Below are 23,233 nucleotides of genomic sequence, written 5' to 3'. Positions count from 1 at the left end.
GGCGATGGTCCACTTTTGCCTGTTTTGTTTGGGCATCCACCCTGTATTCTGTCCTCTACTTTTCAATGGGAATATACCAATTATTTATTTATTTTAATTTAACATCTAATGAAGGTTTCTCTTTTAATCTCAGGCTACTTACTTTCTTGCTAATGCAACAGCTTTGTGGGGAGTAAATATCATGCCACTGGAATTTTCTGAGAAAAAAATGTTATTTAAAAAAAAAATCATTTTTATCGTACTTTTGATATAAATGGATTAAAATACACTTTTGAGTGTTGTAATTTTTTTTTGAAAATGACTTATTTTTTTATTGAACATTTGAATAAAGAAACATGGAAAAATTCAAAATGATTTGCAATCTTGTTCCAAAAATTTTTCTTCGGATTTGGCAAGATTTCAAATTAAAATTGGTTGGATTTTGAATTGATCATTTATCGAAATAGATATTAACTAAAGGAAAAGAAGGGGAAAAAAATCTTTGATCACCAAAATAGACCTCAAGATGGAAGTGTTGTGACAAAATGAAGCTTGGGGTGTGAGATTGTCAGTAGAGAGTGGGAGAAGGGAGAAGAAAGAATCAGGCGGCGATGGCGTGGTTGGAAGTGAAAATTGAAAAAATAAAAGAAGACGAGATTGGCTGTATTCGGCTGTAAATCTATAAATGCCATTCTAGGGTTTATTTTATTTATTTAATATAGATATGTAATAAAATTTGGATAGAAGAAGACGATTACTATTGTTTTTTTCCCTAAAGAATAACAACTATAGGAGTACAATTAATTTTTTCCCCTAAATATCCTAACAATAAATTTTATATTTTATTTACTAACTTAGATTTTGTTGAAGTTGATTGAGTTTCTAATTAAAATAACATTTTCGATTCATTTTGATCCATTGAAATTTAATAAGTTAAAATCATTTCACTCAAATTTTAGATGTCAAACACTTGTTTAGAATAACAATAAAATTATTTTCCAAGTTTTAAATTTACTAAATTGATTTGTTTTGATTAAACGATACATCGATTTATATTTTAATTAAATATCTAATAATTATTAATATAATTCTCTACAGAAGTATGAGGACAAAAGAATAAAATATCATACAAAAAATAAGTTATTACAATAAACGAAGCATTAACATGATAGAAATCATATTGGAAGGTAGGTCAAAACAAACGCATTGTTTTATTATTTATTTATGTTATATAATTTTAATAGTGATAAAAAATAGTAAAACTTAATTAATTATAATTCTTTTATCTACTAAAGACGAAATTAAGTATTTAGTGAAAAATTGAGATTAAAAATGTAAATCTCGAGATCTGGAGACTAAATTGAAACAAAATTCAAATCTCAAATATGAAATTGTAGTATTCTGAAATTTAGAGATTGAATTGAAACGGAATTCAAAACTTAAAAGAACTAATTTGAAATCGAATAGAAACTAAACAAAAGAATGTAGGGACGAAAATGTATTTTTTTCCCCCTAGAGGAAAGAAAGGAAAAGAGGTTAATTATTATAAGGGAGCCTTTTACCCTTGGCTTTATGCACTTTTGCACTTTGCATCATTTTCTGTCCACATTAATTCTTCCCATAGGAAGAAAAAAAGGATCTTTTCTGTTCAATTGTCTTCTTAGTTCTTAGAAAGTTTCCAAGTAGTATTCTTCCAAATTGTGTTAAGAGAGACAAAGTTGAGCCCTGAAAGCTCAATCGTTTTTTTTTAGCCAAGTTGAGATTTTTTTATTTAGTGGCCAGCTTGCTTTTATAAGGACAAAATATTGGAAAACTAAGGGCTTTATTTTATCATACTATAGGGTTTTTTTTTTTTTTTTTTTTTTTTTTTTTTTTTTTTTTTTAAATTTAAAAATTATTGAAATAATAATAATTAATTTTAAATAAAACTAACAAAATCAAATTCTATTTTTCCAAAATTATAAAATCAAATTAATTTGATGAGGCAATCTATTCACTCAAATTTTACCCACCAACCTTCATGGAAGAAAAAAGAAATATGAGTTCTGTCTTGGTTGCATTTTTTTTTAGGTAATTGTCGAATAAGAATTTATCATATGGAAAATATTTTTTTAAATAAAAATTGAATTGTTTCCATTGTTTTTCTATGTAATAAAAGACGAAATTTAGTATTTAGTAAAATGTATATGTTAGGTTATATTTAATTATTGCCCTTTAAAGAATAAGGCTTAAATATACTTTGGGTTCTTATTTTTTAGCTTTGATTTATTTTGGCTTGTGTACTTTTGAAAAGTTTATTTTAGTCTTTATACATAAATGCTCATTTTTGTCTCTTAAAAAAAATGTTTATTTTAATTTGTTCCTCAAACTTTTAAAAAGGGACTATTTTAGTTTTTAAATATGAAACAAAAATGAAAATGAAAGACCCAAATTGTCACATTTTCAAAGTACATGGACCAAAATGAATATTATGAAAGTATAGGAATAAAAATGAACTAAGGCCAAAAAGTGTAAATACCAAAAGTAGTGATTAAAACAAGAATACATTATTTGTTAAACTCAATTTGAAACATACTTTTAATAATTCAAAATAAGTTTTGATGATATGAAAATTGCATTTAAAGATGTAGAACTAAATATTCGATTTTGAGTGATTAAATAATATGTATTTCGAATTGATTTTATCGATTTCAAAATCACATTCAAACATGCACCAAATGTACTATCCTTCAATAGTTCAGCTAGAGATAGTCATAAATGTTAATAAACAAGGATTAGATACAACCTAACTCTTGTGTTCCCCACATCTCTACCACAAAAAAAAGAAATTAGAAAAAAATTATTTTTAAAAAAAATAAAAATACCATAGACAATATTTTATTGGATTATATTTAGAATGTACCAAGATAAATGCATCCAAAGAAGCACTCAAATTTTTATTGGTATTAATTGGGTTAGCCATTAAAAGAGAGAGAACCCCAACTAGCCTACAAGCAAGACAAAAATTGTATAGTTCTTGCAGAAAAAAAAAAAAAAGAAAAAAGCAGCATATTTTTATAGGGTAGGCCACCTTTGAGTCTTTGACTAAATGACTCCTTTAATTAAGCTCACCAATGCATCAAATTTTAAAACAAATTAATGGGTTTGATTGAATGTTTCAATTCAAACAATTTTGTTTAAGAATATTTTATTTTCGATAATCAATAAAGCCCAACTTGGTTGTGGACAAGTGAGTTTTGATGATACAATAATGACGAACATAAACATATTAGAAAAGAAACATTGTTATTCCACTTCAAAAGTACAAACTATACTAATATTAATATATATATATAATAATGTTCACTGAGCTACTTGTTCAACTGGCTTTGGAGTGGACAAACTTAGCTGCAAATCAGGTGGTTGATGATGATGATGGGTTGTTGTTTGAAAATTGTTGATCATAATTGAGCTTGAAGATTGAAACTTGAAATATGGCTCATCTTCATCATGACCAAACCAATTGCAAAGATTTGATTTGGAAATATTTTGAATTGGAGGATTTGGATTCCCAAAGGAAATATTGGATGAAGGTTGCATATTATTATTGCTTGGTTTCAAATTGCTGATGCCTTTTTCAACCACTTGCACTGTCAATTTGTCCCTTGCTGCAGCAGCCTGTGTCATTCATAATCATAAAACATATTTTTATTTTTATATTTGTTTTTATTTGTAGTAGAGAAAGTCATTTACAATCCCAATGATCAAAACCTAATCATCATTGAATTTGACACCAACCCTCCTACAAAAGGATTCATTCTAAATTACACAACAATAAAAGGACTAAATTGAAACTTTTATACTATGTCTACACCAAGTTAAAAAAAATAATTCAACTAGCTATAGTTGTTATGTTTATTAATTTTTTAGAATTTTATAAAAAATCATAAAGGTTAAATTCTAACCTTTTTTTTAAATCAATATAATTTAATTTTTTATTATTTTTTTATAGTAGAAATAGAAATATTAAGATTCAACATCCGACTCAAAAGGAATACATTTAATTAAATATTTTAATTATTAATTTAGTATCATATATTATATAGATACACATTGATAATTATATTAAACTATGATTGTTGGACTACATCTTCCTTCTTGTATATTATTATTATTGAGAGTAGTTTATGTGTGTTAAATGACTAGTCAATGAAAAAGTAAAGTCTAAGTATACACATACAAATGGGTTATTTAAAATTAATACGATAATGTATATTATTGATTGGAAGAAGAAAAAAAAAACATTCTTGACGAACTTAAGTTTTCTATGGACAAAATTTGGCTTTGTCTTAGTATTGTTGAAATAAAAAAAAAAAAAAACTTTTTTTTTTGTTTGTATGAATATTCACTAACTTAGAAATTGGGTTATTCTTCAAAATTCAATCTTGGCACAGCACCAAAATATTCTAGCTAATCCAAGTGAAAAGAGAAAAAATAGAAAGAAAATAGTTGAAGAGATACGAAAAATTAGAGAGTTTTGAGAGGAAAATTTACATCAAAGAGGCTGGGACGACGTTGTTTTCTTTTGTTGAGAGTAGTGAGTCGAAGAAAGTACTTTTGTGCATGACTAGCCACTTGAGTCGGAGTTCTTGTAGTTACAAATTTCCTTGAAATTCCTCTCCAATCTCCTTTTCCAAGCTTTTCTAACCCAACTAGGAACACCCTATGTTCCTCTTCGCTCCATGGAACACCTACTTAAATCACCAAAAACAACTCGAGTAAGTTGATGGATTATAAAAAAATTAACTATATATCTAACACTATAATACTCCTTTGATCACTTTGTACATTAGCTTGAAAGTTTGTAAAAAAAAAAAATCAAATGAGTGGATATCAATATTGATAGAAGAGAAAAAATGACACTACATGAACTCAAACACATAATTTCATATTCGAATACTATGTTAAAATCACTAATCGACCCAAGAATTTAAGTTGATGGATTATAAAAATAATATAAATAATAATAATAATCATACATGACTAACAAAAAAAAAAAAGAAATAAAGAAGAATAAGAAGGGGATTGTGACACAAATTAGAATGAGGGTTTAAACTTTTGGATTTAACAGTGATTCAACGTACGTATATCAGTTTTGACACAATTAGAAAGAAGAAAGACCGTCTATTTAAGTTTTTAAATTCAGTAGTGAGTCGGTATGTCGATGAATATATATATATATAGTTGAAGAAAAGTACCTTTTTTTCTTTCATGGGCTTTGGTGATAAGGCCATCTGAGAGATACCCAGTTGACAATTTTTCAGAAGAAGAAGAAGAAGATAAAGAAGTAGAAGAAGAAGAAGAAGAAGGCAAAGAATCCAAGCTAATAGTCTTCTTCAACAAAGCAGTTGGTTCATTATGAAGTTGAACTCCAAATAGCTTAAATTTGGTTCCTCTATGATTCTGAGAAGTGCAAGTTCTTGAATTGTGACCCACATTTCCACAGTGTGAGCATTTCCTCACCATTTCTGATCTTTCTCTCTCTACAAAATATTATTCTGATCTCTCTCTCTCTCTCTCTCAAGTCTCAAAGGGAATCTCAATTCTTTCATAATATAATATATAAGGTATAAATGGAGGATTGTTTTGCTTTTATGCATGACCTTAAATTTAAATTAAAGTTAAGGTTTTATCTTAATTAAGAAAGGAAACACATATTCTCCTCCTATGTTTATTTGTTTTATTTTTTTTAAATGTTGTTTAGTGTCGTAAAGAGCAAGTCAAGGGGTGTGTGTGTCTCTCGTTGGATGATTTTTTTAAAAAGATAAAAAATAAAAAACCTTATCCTATAAAGGGCATCTTTTTTCAAACTCGCACATGACCAACGTGAGGTATTTGTCGGATTTCTCGTATCTTTTTATTTTCTTTTTTATTCGTTTTCACTGTTTTTTTTTTACTGCCATTTGTATGTATTCTAAATAGGTTAAATTATATATATATATAACGAAATTTTAAATCACCAAACTATTTTAGATTACTGTCATACCGATTGATCAAAGTCATGATTTGATCTATTCAAACTTTTAAGGATTTTTATTTTAAGAATAATTTTGTAATGCATATATATATATATATATATATATTTAGAGGAAATGTATTGAAAATTTTAAAGTATTAGAGATATTTTTAAATGTAATTATTTATTTATTTATTATGGTTAGCTAAATATATGGATTTTTTAAAATATATATATTTTTTGAAGTGGGGTTACACAAAATTCCCACCCTACATTATTGTGATGGAAAAAGGGGATTGATGTTGATATCAACCAACAAAACGCAATTTTTAGTTGGAGATTCGCGAAAAAAAAAATGTTGAAATTTCTTGAAACGTGCCCCACACACACATAAAAAAGAAAAAGAAAAAGAAAAAGAAAAATAAAAAGAAAAGATAATTACAAGCAAGTTGGAAGAACAACTACTCACTCAATATCAAGATTTAATACATTACGGCCATACATTTTTAAGTTGGGGAAGCTAAAGAGATTATACACCTCAAAATCAAACACGGCCATACATTTCTATAGTTAAAGGATTACTAAAATATAAGAAATCGTGTTAGTTGTCTCGTTGATAATGAAGATAATACCATCTGTTTATTTTAAAGTTAAATCATATATAAAACTCAAATTTAAGTAGCATCATATTTTAGTGATCGAAAAGAATCTCATTCAAAGAGTATTTTTAAAATAAATTTAAAAATTCAAAAAGTAAAATGAAATGTTTTTTTAAAAATTCTTTAAAGGACAAACTACTTTCCATATGAGTCTAAAATTCATTAATTTTGGTATATGAGAACAAAGTAAGGCCTTGGCCATCAAATCTCACTCTGTAGGAATCCCATGTTGTCCCCAACATGGTGGACCAAATCTCAATGCCAAAATATGATCTACATTTTTATACTTTGTATTTTCATCTCATAAATAATATGCTTGTGTGTTTGTCTAACATGGTACAACTTATCTCTTGTCATTAAACATAACCCTAAACACTAAACTAATTTGTCCTTTTAAGGTTATTGTTCCAAAAGGATTTTGCTGACAAAATAAGAGAGCTATATGTCACGTGGTTATTATTTGCAAGCAACTAATCGTGTGACACTTGGGTGAACTTAATGCCTAAGACACTCCAAGTAATCTTTAAAGAGATTTTAATTGTGCTATGGCACGAGAGAAATTGAAAGGACAAGAAAAGAGTAGGCGCGAGAGTTTGGGAGAATGTATGTGGTATTGATTGAGCTTACAACCGATGAGTGTACAAATGGGGCTTTTGGCTATTTATAGGAGTGCCCCCACCGTCCTAGAGCCTTAAACCGACTTAGGAAGGTTGTGGCTCTTTCTAGAGCCTTCTTGACATGTTTTGGGTAGGCCTTTCTACAAGCATATAAGTACATACTAGGGCCTTCTAGAATGTTCAAACATGTATTGACTCTCCTAGCACATTCCCATCCTTAATCATTACTGCCTTTTCTAAACTCATCTAGCACGTTCTAGAGTCTTCTAGAGATTTTTGGATTTGTCTAGAGCTTTTCCAGATGTGTTTGGGTCTGTCTACTGGTCGCCAACACTTTCTAGATCATTCTCGTGTGCACTAGCTCCATCTAAAGCCTTCCGGCCTGTCTTGGGCTGTTTGGGTGTTTGGCATAGGCACTGACACTGTTCAATGTTCCCTAGAAGCTTCCAGGCTTGCATATGACATGGGCGAGATGCCCAAGACATTCGCCAAGCATTTAGTGGGCAAACACGTGTGTATGGGCGCGTGCACACATTGACAGGGCCGCACGGATGGGGCATGCAAATGGCATCTGGTAGTGGCGCACGTCTGGCATGGCGCACGCGCATGTTTCGTGCCTAGGCTTACGTTCCTCTTGGACTTTACGAGGCTCTGAGGCTCCCTCTTGGATGATGCTAGGGAGCTTTTGCAAAAATTTTAGGGACTTTTTGTGGGGCATGACACCCTTCCCCACTTAATTTCGCAATGTCCCCATTGCGTTATTCTCTCGATATCTCCTGATGTCATCCTCAAATTTTCACAACAAGTCTTCTCGTTCCTAGCTAGCTTCACTCTCTGGCAAGCCTTGCTATTTTACCAAGTATTCTGTGAAGCATGGGACTCCTCTCCTTCTTTTTTTCTGATCTGCCAAGATTTTATCAATCTTTCTCTCAAACTTCGTTATTACAGTAATTGGGGCTCGATCTAACTTGCTTCACTCAGGGTCTTCCTTATCTTCATAGAATGGCTTGAGCATGCTCACTTGGAAGACATTGTGTATTTTGAGCCTTGGTGGTATACCACTTGATAGGTTGTTTTCACACTGCATCTAGTTATGGTGAATGGGCCCTCGAATCTTCGTACCAACCCCTTATGTACCTTTTGTAGAGACTTGAATTGGTTAGGTAGGAGCTTGATCATTACCTTGTCTTCTTCTTGGTACTCCTTGGAGTGCCTTTTGGTATCTGCTCATTTCCTTATTTTGAGGTAGCCTTATCCAGGCAGGCATGAGCGATATATTGTTCCTCATTCCATTCCTTAGCAAACTTGTAAGCCGAAAGGTTGCTTCCCTCATAAGAAGCAATGAGGATATTAGGTGTGTTGGGTTGTCGTCCAACCACTATCTCAAAGGGGCTTTTGTCCGTGGACTCACTCTTTTGGAGGTTGTAAGAGAATTGAGCTATGTCGAGGAAACTAGCCCAATCCTTTTGGTGTGCATTAACATGGTGCCCCAAGTACTGTTCTAGTAGGGCATTGATTCTCTCAGTCTAGTCATTGCTTTGGCGATGAAAGCTTGTTGAGAATTTTAAGTCTTTCCCCATCAACTTGAATAACTCTTGCCAAAATTTTTCTGTGAAACGGGGGTTTCAATCACTGATGATGCTTTTGGGCATCCTCCATAACTTCACCGCGTTCTTGAAGAACAAGCAGGTTGCCTCTTCAACCTTCACATCAGCAGGGCAAGAGATGAAGGTAGCATATTTTCTAAATCGGTCTACCACCACCATAATGCTCCCATAACCATTGGACTTGGGTAAGACTAGGATAAAGTCCATGGTAATACAATCTCAAAGCTCTTTGGCAAAAGGTATTGGTTCTAATAGGCCTGCGGGGTGATGTTTCTCTACCTTGCTTTATTGACAGACTAGGCAAGTCTTCACATAGGCCTCAACATCATCTTGCATTTGGGACTAATACTATTTGTCTTAGACGAGAGCAAGAGTCGATTCATACTTGCATGGCCTCCCCAAAGAGAATCGTGGCCTTTTCTCAAGATATCTCTCTGTAGGTTCCCCCATCTTGGTACCATGATTCAGTTTAAGTAGGCTTTAAGCCATGACATCTTGATCCATCCCTTCCTTAATTCTATCAAGGAAGTTGGTTGCGCATGCTAGTAAGAGGAGCAAGCTCATCCTTAGGGCTAAGTGCATCAGCTACAACATTGGTATGTCCTAGTTTATTGATAACTCGTAGAAATACAAGTTATTTTATTTCTTTCATTTAAAATAATAAGACAAAGGCATGAAATTTAGATAATTTTTACCGATAAATCTATACAAAAAGCGAAGCATGCGATCACATACTTTTAACGTATAACATATTTAAATTTCAGACTAATTTCGCTACTTCTATGCAGAATATCCTTCAACAGTCTGACGAATGTGCGATCGCATCTTGCATACCCACTGATGCGATTAAACAAGAATTGCCAGAGAAGAAAAGGAAAGATGAACGCATAAGCTGCAAGCATTGAGGCATGACATGACATGGGTGGTGGGTGTCACATCACAAGTTGCTTTGGTGGCCGACAGGAAAACTTTGTTAAAAATTCAATGAACCCCCGACACGTTGCAGACGGGGCAACAGGATATGGAATTTAATGCGCCCAATCAACGCAATCATGAGTTAGAGAAAAGAAGTGCTCGCGAACACCTATAAATACCCATACAAATGCCATGCAAAAGAGATATACATACAGACATCGTGATACATATATCGTGGATAAATTGTGAGAGACGAGAAGAATACCCTGAGAAGGGATTCTGCTAGAAACCCTTACCAGTTTTTCATAGGGATTCTGCTAGGGAGAGAAGAGGATAATACTGTTCAATTGTCTAAGTGAAGCAGCTGTAAAATGAGCCGGAGGAAGCAAGACATTGCAAACCACGACTTGACTCTCTGACCCTTTCTCTTTGTTTTGTATATTTGTATTGTATTTCTTGTATTGATAAATTCAAATTTGCAGTATGAATATGAAAGAGTAATCTAACATGCAATGGAATAAATCAGAATCAATAAGCACTCTAACTACTCTTAATTTGAGTTTTAAACATGCTATTCAAAAGAAGTTCAAAGAGGGTTTGAAGAAAAACTTACCTTTGAAGACTTAATCCATGAATTCAACAAAATCACTTCAAGATTGAGCTTGAAACTTCAACAAGACCACTACCAAGAGCTTCTCTACAAAGCTCAAGAAGGAATGTGTGGTGGAAACACTCAAATCAAGCTGAATTTGGGATGGTTTTTTATGGTTTGAGAGGGTTTTCAACTTTGCAGCAGTTCAGTATCAAAAATCCCAGAATCCCACTAACCTCTTTGCATGGAGGTTCAATTTAAACTCTGTAATCATGTAGCAAAGTAAGGCTGCATAGAGGGCAATTCCTACTTGGAGAATTGATGAAGAAGATGGTAGAATTAGGTGATAAACCACCATATGTTTGGTTAGTGGATTTTTCCTAAATTGGAAAAATCCACTAACTTGAAAAACAATTTAAAAATAAAATTGTTTTTAAATAAAACTATTTTATTTAAAAAATTAGTTCTTATAAAATTAATGCATAAGAATTAATTTAAATAAAACTAATTTTGTTTTTAATTAAACCTTTTAATTAAAAGAAAATTAATTTAATATCTTAATATTCAATTAATAAAACACCAATTTCACCAATATGATTCAAATTTCATATTTAAATCATAGTTTAAATATTATTTGATTCTCCAATTTCGTTTAATTTAAACTAAATTAAACAGTTTTAATTAATTGTATCAAATACAATTGAAAACCCCTAATAATTGAATTTTGAACATTTCAAATTCATAACCGTAATTCCAAAATTCATCCAATTAATACTCAATTTGCTATTCCAATTTATGAGCCAATAGAGGGACCTAATGGACCTACAGATCATGAGCTCCAACGATCTGTAATTAATTCGTTAAACTCTTTAATCGAATTAATTACTATTTGTTAACTATCAAGACACACCACTATAGCTCGATTGTTGCACTCTTCTCTCTATAGATATATTTCTATCTATTTCGACCATAGTTAGTAAGTTGATCCTTCACAGGTAGCCTTACTCCCATTCCACAACTCAAAAGGTGTTCTCGCAACACTCTTAGAGGGAACACAGTTGAGTATGTATACCGCAGTCTCCACTGCGAAACCCCAAAACGAGTCCGGTAAGGAAGCGTAACTCATCATCGAACGAACCATGTCCAACAAGGTTCTATTTTTCTTCTCCACTACACCATTCTGTTGAGGTGTACCCGACGATGAGAGTTGGAAAACAATTCCATGTTCTACCAAATAGTCTTGGAATCTCGAGTCCAAAAAATCTCCACCTTAATCCGATTGAAGTGTTTTAATCCGTCTATCCAATGCGTTTTCAACTTCAGCCTTGAACTCTTTGAAGTTTCCAAAGGATTCAGACTTTCGTTGCATATGATAAACATACCCGTACCTAGAGTAATCATCAGTGAAACTGATAAAATTCTCATATCCACCTCGAGCTCGCACATTCATATGACCACAAAGGTCAGAATGTACTAACTCAAGAGGCTCTTTGGCTCGATAACCTTTTCCAGTAAAGGTCGTTCAATCATTTTATCCTCAAGGCAAGATTCGCACATCGGTAAAGAATTTTCTTTTAACACACTTCGAAGTCCATTCTTCATCAATCTCTCAATCCTATTGAGATTTATGTGCCTTAATCGAAGGTACCAAAGTTAGACATTTTATTTTGGAGAAATATGTCGACGTTTAGTTTGAGTTACGGCAGTTTTAAACAATTCTATGTTATGGAGGGAATTAATGGCTAACAGCCTTAGCACATACAAACTACTTTCCAGATATGCTGTACAAATATTAACACCATCTTTATGAATAAATGCTTTATTCACATTAAAAGAAACAATGTATTTACATTGTAACAAGCACTTTACAGAAATAAGGTTCCTCTTAAGTTCAGGAACAATATATACATCATTCAAAACTAGAAACCTATTCTGTAAAGCTAACTGGATCCCTCCCACTGCCACAGCTGAGACGACGTGCCCGGTGCCTATTCGCATTGTCATCTCACCAGCCTCCAGCTGTCGCCAGGATCTTATCCCCTGAAAGAAGAAAAAATGTGATTAGTGGCGCCCGAATCAATTATCTAGGTAGAATCATCATTCTCCACTAAAAAAGTTTCAAGTACAAGTAAATCACATTTACCTTTATCTGTCTTAGCCTTAGCCTTGGTGGCTTTCCTTTCCTTTAGCCAGCGAGGACAGTTCCTTTTCCAGTGTCCATCCTGGTTGTAATGGATACATTTTCCCTTTTCAACCGGCGGTGAACGCCTTCTTGGGACGATAGGCTGCAGGTTAGTAGGCGCCTTCTGTTTTTCCTTACCACACTTTTTCTTCTTCCTTTTTGCAGAGTGAGAAGTAAAAAGTGCATACTTCGTTTCTGAGGTTGAACCTCTATGGAACGTCCTGGAGGATGAAGCAAAATTTGCCTCACCCTTCTTTCTCTCCTTACTTTTCAGTAAAGATTGGTAGGTCTACAACTCGTTTAGGAGAGTTGTTAGGTTATATTTCACTTTGTTAAGTATCACATTGCTAACAAAATGCAGGATTATGCTAACCTGGCTGCCCTCATCGATGGTAGACCCATTTAACTCCGCCACATTAAAGTGGACAATCATGTTAAGCACATGTTCATGAATAGAGGCGCCTTCTTCCATTTTGGAGTTGAATATATACTTAAGAGCCTCATGCATAAGCTGTTCATACGGTTGTCCAAACATCCCCTACAGGGACTCCATGATCTCACACGCTGAGACCATGGGCTCATGTTTCTTGGCCATGACTTCAGAAAGACTCGCTAAGATATAGGCTCGAGCCTTCTCATTCTCTTGTTTTCATTGCTCGTATGCCTCCCGAATATTTCGAGTGGCATTGGGAGCTGGAATAGGAGGACAGACCTCTGTAAGGGTAAACATGAGATCCTCAATGATCAGTATTATCTTGATCATGTGTTTCCATGTTGAAAAGTTATCGCCAGTTAATTTTTCGGTGTTAAGCAAAGGTAACATGGTTGTGGCCATTTTGAAAAGATTGTTGCTGAAAATACGAACAAAACTTTATTAGATTTTTCTAAACCATAATTTAACTAATTAATTTTGCAAAACAGTTTCAAGTACCCTAAGTGAAAGACTTCTATTTTGCAATGATGCCCTAGTGAGGCAGGACAAATGTCATCGGTGGGGTGATCAAGTACCCCTTCGCTGGGATAAGACATTCTCAACCATTAGGCAGAACCAACTCTTGGAACTGAACCTAACAACTACCATTTATTTGGTGTAGAACTGTTAACCTTTAACAATTTCGCGTAAGTGTGACACCTCGCTTTTGGTGCCAGAGTCCTGCCCTAATGAGCCCACCATAGGGAAGAAGCAGATTATGACAAGAGAATAAGTAACATTATCCTCTTACAGGAGATCAAATAAAGAAATGCGCAAAACTGCCATCCTATAGGGGGACACTTCCAGGATGCCTCGAGGCGATGCGTAGTAACTTTATTCAATCCAACGAGGGAGACTGAGGGATATGCTGTCGCACTTTCTACTCCCACTTACTACGAAAACTCTCTTCATCCACCTTGATATTTACCTTCCCAAATACCATTCGTTTGGGGGACACGCTAAAGATGCCTCGAGGCCGAGGGTAGATCTCACGGTGTAGACTATATAGGAGAAACGTGAAAGGTTTTAAGTGAAGCATCATATGCCCTAAGTACCTCCCACTGAATGTTCTACCTAGGGGTTTATTAACTTAAACAATCCGGCTACTGACTTTAGTCTAAGTCATCTTTTTAAGTCCCACTCATAAACAACTTTTGTCTATGATATATGAACAAGTTCAAGTAGTCACATTTAAACACTTTAATGGACTGTCCTTAACTTGCATGCATGCATCAAATCTATCTAATTCACCTTTCTAGGTAAGTTCCCAGGTAGGAGGTGTTACATTTCCGTCAACTTAAATACCCAGTCTAGACAGAATCCGCCTTAGACAAAAGGTCCTTTATAGATAGGATTGATACACTTTAACTCTTTATTAGTCAATTTAATCCTATTAAACTGATTAAAAGATTAAAGCTTAGGTTGCTAATCATATTAGAATCGTGATTTTAGATCTATGTGATCCAAGTTTTTAAACTATTAAAACCATGAAGTAAACCTAAGTGAGCATGCATGTCTTTCTATTGCTTTAGTTCCAATTTCTCTTTAACCTTAAAAGAAGTAACTAAAATACATCGTGCAAATAGGTGTTTATATAAGCTTATAAAGAAACCTATGTGTCATGCTTCATGCAATGTCCAGTCATTACTATACATAACTTTTATATACGCATAATAACCAAGAAACATGCTTTCCATTCACCTTGTATTATAACATTATAATATAAAGATGATACATGTCAATGCTTTTATACATGCATAAATATAACTCTATATTATATAATGCATGTACATGCTCTTACATAATAAATCATGCTTCTCTAAATTTATAACATTTACAATAAAGAGATGATGCATGACCAATGCTATACCTAAGGTGGGATTTACTATATGTGCATACCATATGACATAATAAACCAAAGTTAAATGACCAGGATGAACCTTTACAAAAACCAGAATGAAATAACTCTATCTATTATATTTTACTTGGAGCAAATCGGTTTACAAGTAAACCTGGTATTAAACCGCCGAGGACTCCATCGTTTAGTAAATGCCGAATGTAAACGATTTCTCAACACACACTAGACGATAGTGCAAAAGCTAAACGATCGCTTAGACGACAACGAGGCTGTGAAGCCTGATCTTCTAGGCGATTGCTTAACGTGGCGAAAGGTAAACGATTTACCGTGCATTGCTAAGCTATCATTTAGTCAGTAACTAAGCGATGAAGCTTGCTGAGCTAAACGAATTATCTAGTGCGCGCACATGTAAACATCACCCGAGCATCCGATACTCAGCGATCGCTTACCCCATCGTCTACACGACCCGATCAACCCTTGATCGTCTTCTTCCTCGAAGAACAGCTACCCTTGCTTCGAACTTCTTCACGAACGACTCAAGACTCAAACTGACTTTGAATTACATACTCGATTACTAATTAATTGTGCCAAAAAACGTAGGGGCCTTTACAATTAACCGAAAATGCAAAAGAATTAAATCAAACCGAGGAAACATCCCAAAAAACTCCATTAGTCCGCTCATCCCAACAATTTAACAATTAAATAAAGCAGATATGCACCCCCCTCGAATGTATATGTAATTCGTTGCATCAATGAAATTGGAATATCAGAACCTGGCTCTGATACCAATTGAAGGAACTCTTAAAGAGGAGTATCCATGAGCGCATTCGAATCTTTCCTATTTCATTGTGACTGAATTACCACACACACATTCTAACAAACAGTTATTCAATTTAACACTAATTAACAGCATAATTTCACAAATAAAATACAAGAGATTGAGTTCACATATCAGTTGAAGACTGTCTTCACTTTGAACTCCACCCAGCGGAAGCAACCCTCTACGTTCTTTATCGTCCAACAATCAATTGGTTACTAGCAGCACGATCGTCTACATGAACGACAGCAAACAAACAAGTAAGAGTGAGAACGACAATACCACTTAGAGCCCTTGGTATTCTCGGAGTGAGAATCCAAAGAGTGGTATTTGATGGAGTTGGTAGAGGAAGGAGGAATGGGATGATCGTATAGAATGACAAGCAAGTGGGAGAAGGCTATCGTATAGCGAATGCTTATCATTTAGAGAAAGTTACACGATCGTGTAGGTTTTACTAAGCGATCGTCTAGTAATTAGTAAGCAATCGTTTAGAAAACTCTGCACGCTAAGCGATCATTTAGAAAAACTGAGTAATCGTTTAGAGAATGCATGCGATCGTTTAAGCGATAAGGCACTATTGTATAGGCTCTCAGCTAAGCAATGGTGATGTTTTCACACCTTTTGCGATTCTTTGCAAAATGAAACCAATTTTCATTTTATTCTTCAGTTACAATAACCGAATAAGATTTTCCCACTGACGCACGATTAGGAGAAGTTTTCAGCCAATTATCACATAATTAATCAATTAGTTAATAAATGAATATAATCATATTATATTCTTAACCTATAATTTGATATCATATATCTACTATAGTAATTTCTCCTCTACTTGATATAATCATATTTATATCTAATTTCCTCCAAAATAATGTATCTCATACATTTAGTCAATTGTATCATATATAATTAACCAGTCCAATTATATCATATATAATCGAACTCCTTCTTGTCAATTTGAACATTTCAAACTGACCCAAAAACTGATTCTTGACTTTATCCAAGCTATATAGGGGACCTTATGGACCTGTGGCTCGAAGCTCCAATGACACGTGAATATCTGACCAAACTCTTTAGCCACCAGATCCACCATCCGTTAACTGGCAGACATTCCACTGAAGACCAACAATTGAACTTTTCTTACCATAGATATATTTTTGTGTCCATCGAATATAACTAATGATGAGTACGATGACCCTTCACAGATGCTCATAAGTACAGTTGGGCCAATTTACCGTTTTGCCCTTATAGTTACATCTCACTCCTTAAGTACCACTGATTCCTCTAATGAACAATACAACATAGCCCAACTATTGTGAACACCTCTCAGGCCAAGAGAAGGTTTATGACGCCATATCGTTCAAGTCCTGGAATCAGCCTTTAAGGGAGCTATTTCTCTACTTGCCCCTGCTTCGGGGAAGGAGTGAATTGTGTAGCTGAGTTCCTAGCTCCCAAATCAGACGAATCCCCAAAATAGTAAGTTTGAGTCGGCGACTTGGCCACTCGCACCCATACAAATCAAAAGACCGTCTTCAATGGCAGGAGTTCCCAATTCACTCAAAATTGAGGTCATGTTACCTATGGTCATCCTAGTGAAGTGAAGTCTCTGTCATGAATGGAGTTATATAATGAAATGTTAACACTTCGTGGTTAGGTCTTATATAAACTCTTTGTATAGGATGCCCCCGCTCGCATGTCCCCTACACGAATGATCAGGATCAGATCATCTATGAAAAGTCACAACACTTGTGACCATTCCACAAAGTGGACCGTATCCGTAGCGTTACCAGGATAAGGTTTTCCTCCTATATCTATATACTATAGACCATTTTGGCTATCACTTAAGATATGATCTACTTGTATGTCACCACATACATGCTTAAGTTACATACTGATAACCAGAGATTTTATATTTATTGGTTTGTGGTAAAGCAAATAAAGCAAATAAAGCAAATAACTGAGCAAAATCAAGAAGTGAAGTAAAATATCATATATTATACATCACAAGCATTCGTACAAACTACAGGACACCAAACTATAGGACACGAGACTTTAAGGCAACCCCAACAGTTCGTATTTATAGTTAGGTCAAAATTACTATTTTACCCATGGAAATACATCTTGCACCACAAGCTCCCACTGACCTTCTATTGAACAACTGATTTGTAATACCATTTATAAATCATAGACCTCTCTACTGAGAGAAGGCGGCGCCCCGTTGGTCAACACTAGGCATCAGCGCTTAAGAGAACAGCTTATCTGCTAACCCTAAGTTGAGTAGGAGTGAATTCCATCTTGCACAGCTATGTCCCCAGCTATTTACCCAGTCTTATTCCTAAAATGGAAGGCTTATTGAGCAGTGTTGTTGGACTACTCTCACCTATGTAGATCAAAGGATAATCCTGAAATAAACAAAAGTTTATAGTTAGCTGAAGATTAAGATCGTATTATCCTAGGTCATTTTAGCTTTGAAATAGTCAGTTTTAACAGTAAACGATGGTAATAAAGAAAAGTGACTACATCGAGGTCCAGTCTTATGCAAACTCATTGCATAGGATACCCCCATTCACATGTCTCTACATGAATGATTTATGGATCACATCATGTGTATCAGTATACAAAATGGACCGTATTCAATAGTGTTACCAGGATGAAACACCCTACTTCAACCATATACTTATAGACCATTTAGGCTATATACTATAACTTGATCTTGTTTATGCTACCACATAAAGTTAAAGAATACTATAGCCGTGGAAATGTTTATTGGATTTTCATAATAGAATGAAAAATCAGCAACTTTATTAACTAAGATACTCAATAATATTTTATTGATAAATATAATGTTTACTATAAAATTTACGAACTGCAGTTCTAGGACATTCTCAACAGAATACATATTTGTTATATATCTTGTCTATCGTTTTTACCAACATCATGCATAGCTAAATCGCCTCATGGGTTGAGAAGATTGTAGCTAACACGACTAAATAACCGGAGGAATTATGCGATCAACTTGTTTTATGCATGCTTATATTTGTTGCTTGATTCAATTGAGAAATTGTTCTAAGTAAAGTTAATATGAGTTTGAAAGAATTTAGATTAGGACCTCATAAAAAAGAGACAATGTTCTTTAGAAATAAGTACATTCCTTGCATATTATACCTATCGCATGCATCTTAGAGATAAGATAATATGGCAAAGAACACTGAGAAGTGCTGGTCGTAACATTGAATGTATAGCTTGATCACATAATCCATCTAGTTATTTAGAGAGAGTTAGTTAAAATCCTTCTCAACCCTCTTATCGCATAACTGCTATCCAACTTACACTGCTTCATTTAAACACAATTCCCATCGCATAATTAGGTTTAAGTTAGCTTATTCAATCATCCTCTTGAACATTTTAACTCGCGCCAAGTTCATATTTTTAGTTTCATCACACGCTTATAAGCAATACCTGCGTTCGACCCTGGACTCACTAGGAACTCTGATCAGATTTGCACTTGGGTTTGGCTAGAGAAAGTTGAGTGTTAAATCTCATAAGCATTATTATTTCATCGCATGTATAGAATACATCAAGTTTTTGGTGCTGCTGCCAAGGATTGTAGTAACTAAGTGTGCTAAAGCTATTTTTATTGATCTTTGCAGACCTCGACTTTCTGGAGTATTGTACCTTGACTGCAAGAAAGGCGTAAACATTGTATGAACGAAGGAAATACTCCCAAGCTTGTATACGACCCAGAAATAGAGAGAACTTTTCACAGAATACATAGAGTCAACTGAAGAAGATGACAAAACAGAGTTTGTAGGATTGCCGAACAACAGAACCACCTGGAGGAACTACGAGAGGAAAATAATCATAATGAAGCACTTGCCAACCCAATTTTGTTGGAAAATGATCGCAATAGACCCATCAGGGACTATGCGTCACCCATCTTGTATGATTTCTCCAGGAATCATGCGACCAGTCTTGGATGAAACAAGATTTGAAATGGAGCCTGTAATGCTTCAAATGATTCAAGCGGCCGGTCAATTTGGGGGAAGACGCGGTGAAGATCCCCACGCTCACCTGAGGAGTTTTATTGAAATATGCAACACCTTTGTATTCCTAAACATCACACCAGAGGAAGTACGATTTATACTATTCTCATTTTCACTGTGTGAAAAAGCTAGAAAATGGGCGTACTAGCTTGAACCAAGGGAGATAACTTCATGGGAACAAGTAGTAGAGAAGTTTACGAAAAAAAGTACTTCCCACCAACAGACAATGCAAAGAGAAGAAGGCTAATCACAAACTTTTAGTAGGGAGAATAAAAAACGCTCAGCGATGCATGGGCGAGATTCAAAAGATTAGTTAGGGATTGTCCGCATAATAGACGCCTTGATTGTCTCCAGAAGAAAATCTTTTATTATGGCTTGAACTCAGGATCGCAGACCGTTATGAACGTTGCGGTGGCAGGTGGACTTCTAGATAAAACTTACATCGAGGCAAAAAAAATATTTTGGATTGGATCTCAAAGAATCATGAAGATTGGCAGGAAAATGAATATGGATAAAAAAAACAAAAAGAACTCAGAATAACGATGCTATCGCATCTCTGCAGACACAAGTTAATGCAATGACAAACTTGCTGCAATCGATGAGCATGACAAAAACCAGCACAAAAGGTGGACAAGTGAATGTGATTGCCCAAATGATCAACGAAGTTGTGTCCTTTACGATGAACCTCATTCCTTTGAGGAATGCTCAAGCAATCCTGAATCTGTTTACTTCATTAAAAACAATCCTTTTTCCAACACATATAATCCTGGCTGGATAAACCATCCGAATTTCTCTTGGGTGGTAATCAACAACAAGCACAGGTTAATACTCACAATGCCCATAAAGATGGACCCCCAGGGTTTCAACAAAGACTAAAAAAATCTCAGCAGACAACCAATTCATCTCAATCATCCCCATCCTCTTCTTTAGAAAATTTACTGAAGGAATACATTCAAAAGAATGAAACATTTCTTCAAAATCAAGCAACACCCATTTGTAATCTTGAAGTACAAATGGGCCAAATTGAAGGCAAGTTGAAGAATAGGCACAAGGAGCATTTCCCAACACCACAAAAATTCCCCACCATATGAGAGACAAAGGCAAGGAACAATGTCAGGTAGTGACATTAAAAGTGGACGTATAACAACAGAGGCTGCAAAAAGAAAATCGCATGAAGAATCTAAAATCTAACAAGGCAAAGATCATGCATCTAAAGAAAGTGTTCTTAAGGAAGAAATAACCACAAAAAATCCTACACTATTATCACTACAGAACGAGCAACCACCTCCATTTCCACAAAGGCTGAAAAAGAAGAAAAGCGATGAAAACCAATATCAACGCTTTCTTGGAATATTAAAATAGCTGCACATCAACATCCCTTTTGTGGAAGCAATAAAGAAAATGGCCACCTATGCTAAGTTTTTAAAGGATATTATATCTAAGAAAAGAAGCATAGGGAAATATGGGATGGTGGCTCTAACGCAAGTCAGCAATACGATAATTCCTCCCAATATGAGAGATCCTGGAAGTTTTACAATACCTTGTTCAATCGGAGGAGTTTATATTGTGCATGCACTATGCGATCTAGGGGCAAGTATAAATCTGATGCCCCTGTCAATTTTCAAACAATTGGAGATTGGAGAACTCACACCCACATTAGAGACGCTCCAATTAGCAGACCAATCACTCGTTCATCCAGAAGGAAGTTGGAAGACGTGTTGGTTAAAGTAGATAAATTCATCCTTCCTGTGGACTTTATTATACTTGATTATGAAGCTGATAAAGATATTCCTATTATCCTTGGACGACCATTTTTCTTTACTGGAAGAGCTTAGATCGATATACACAAAGGAGAAATTGCAATGAATGTCAATGGTCAAAAGCCGAAGTTCAACATCATTAAGGCGATGAGCTACCCAGATGAAGCACACTCATATGATATAGATGAGGAATGGCCCTGGAACTTTGATTGGGAAGTAGATAAAGAATTAGGACCCAAGGAGGAGGCCTATACTGCAGTCGAATCATGTAATGCAATGACTGTGATACAAAAAACTTGTGAACTGCTGATTATAGAGGAAGAAAAAGGATTGAATAAAACTTCTCTGGAACAACCTCCAGCCCTGGAACTGAAGGTGTTACCAGCTCATCTAAAGTATACTTTCTTGGGACAAAATGAAACCTTGCCAGTCATCATATCATCCACGCTTACTAAGGAAAGAGAAGCAACCCTCCTTGAGGTGTTAAAAAAGTATAGTAAAGCCATAGGGTGGACCCTTGCTGAAATTAAGAGAATAAGCCCATCCTATTGCCTGCACAAAATTATATTGGAAGAGGGTTAGAAGGGCTCTGTTGAAGCTCAACGCAGGTTGAACCCTGTGATGAAAGAAGTGGTAAAAAAGGAAATCATCAAATGGCCGGATGCTGGAATTATCTACCCCATCTCAAATAGCATATGGGTCAGCCTAGTGCAGTGTCAGACAGAGGTATCAAATAGGGAAATCAATATATTTTTAGAGAAAGTGGTTAATCTGACAAGAAAAGATTGGGCTAAAAGACTCGATGATGTGTTATGGGCGTATCGCACCGCATACAGAACTCCCATAGAGATGTCCCCATACGTTCTCGTCTTTGGCAAAGCATGCCACTTACCGTTAGATCTTGAACATAGATCATTTTGGGCTACAAAAAAGCTCAATTTTGTCTTGAAGACTACGAGAGACACGAGGAAGCTGCAATCATTGGAATTGGATGATTGGAGACTGCAAGCATATGAGAACGCCAAAATATACAAGGAGCGAACAAAGCATTGCCATGATTAATGCATTCGTAAGAAAAATTTTGAAATTGGCCAAAAATTTCTTTTGTTTAATTCTAGATTGTGTCTTTTTCCAGGCAAGCTAAAATCATGTTGGTTAGGACCATTCATCATCAAAGAAGTTTATCTACATGGAGCAATGGAATTGATCAGTGAGGACGGAGCCAATGCTTTCAAAGTTAACGCATCAAACCTTACTCTAGAGGGGATCTCGATCACGAAAAGACCTCCATAGACCTAGAAAATCCCGAATGATGCGATAGAAGGAAGTCTCTGTGCAATAAAGAAATATACTTCAAGAGACATATCGTATCCTTTATTTTCATTTCTTTTTTTATCCTTTATTCTTATTGCTTAATTATTACTGCTCTCTTTGTTTATTATCTATTTTGGTTATCATTGGTTGCTGAGTAAACTTAAACCTTAGAGAAAAAAGGGAATTGGGGTTTCTTAATGCAAAGAGTTAAGCAATAGCAGGTGAATTATATCCCAACGCATCTCGAGAACCCATAGCAGGTGAGAGGATGATACATCATCCCACCATAGGGCGGTGAAAAGACGTACTGCTAGACATTCTATCAATTTGTCATTAATGTGTGCAGCACTATCATTGCCTCAAATCATGAGGCAGCCATTTGTTTCTTCTTCACCCTTCGCCTATTTAAACCCCTCTCCCTTTTTA

The 23,233-nt window shown here is 34.9% G+C and overlaps 2 protein-coding genes across 3 annotated transcripts; one reads left to right on the top strand and one right to left on the bottom strand.

The window, feature by feature from the left end:
• Nucleotides 1–3,149: 3,149 nt before the first annotated feature.
• Nucleotides 3,150–5,606, bottom strand: LOC120075239 (probable transcription factor At5g61620). Of its 2 annotated transcripts, none has more exons than XM_039028450.1 (3): nt 5,217–5,606; nt 4,513–4,712; nt 3,150–3,636 (listed from the first exon to the last, which is right to left on the bottom strand). In XM_039028450.1, the coding sequence occupies exons 1-3, from the start codon at nt 5,482–5,484 to the stop codon at nt 3,322–3,324; spliced, it is 783 nt and encodes a 260-aa protein (XP_038884378.1). In that variant the 5' UTR covers nt 5,485–5,606; the 3' UTR covers nt 3,150–3,321. The 2 variants fall into 2 exon arrangements, with proteins under 2 accessions (XP_038884378.1, XP_038884380.1); XM_039028452.1 differs by having other exon boundaries at nt 3,246–3,636; nt 4,513–4,709; nt 5,217–5,595.
• A 16,508-nt stretch (nt 5,607–22,114) lies between these two features.
• On the top strand, nt 22,115–22,555 carry LOC120076076. Its single transcript, XM_039029857.1, has one exon. The coding sequence runs from the start codon at nt 22,115–22,117 to the stop codon at nt 22,553–22,555; it is 441 nt and encodes a 146-aa protein (XP_038885785.1).
• The last annotated feature ends 678 nt before the right edge of the window (nt 22,556–23,233 follow it).

This window comes from Benincasa hispida, chromosome 4, assembly GCF_009727055.1.
Source record: "Benincasa hispida cultivar B227 chromosome 4, ASM972705v1, whole genome shotgun sequence".
Lineage (NCBI taxonomy): Eukaryota > Viridiplantae > Streptophyta > Magnoliopsida > Cucurbitales > Cucurbitaceae > Benincasa > Benincasa hispida.
Note: the sequence above shows the minus strand (reverse complement) of the source record. Positions and strands in the feature narration are given on the sequence as shown.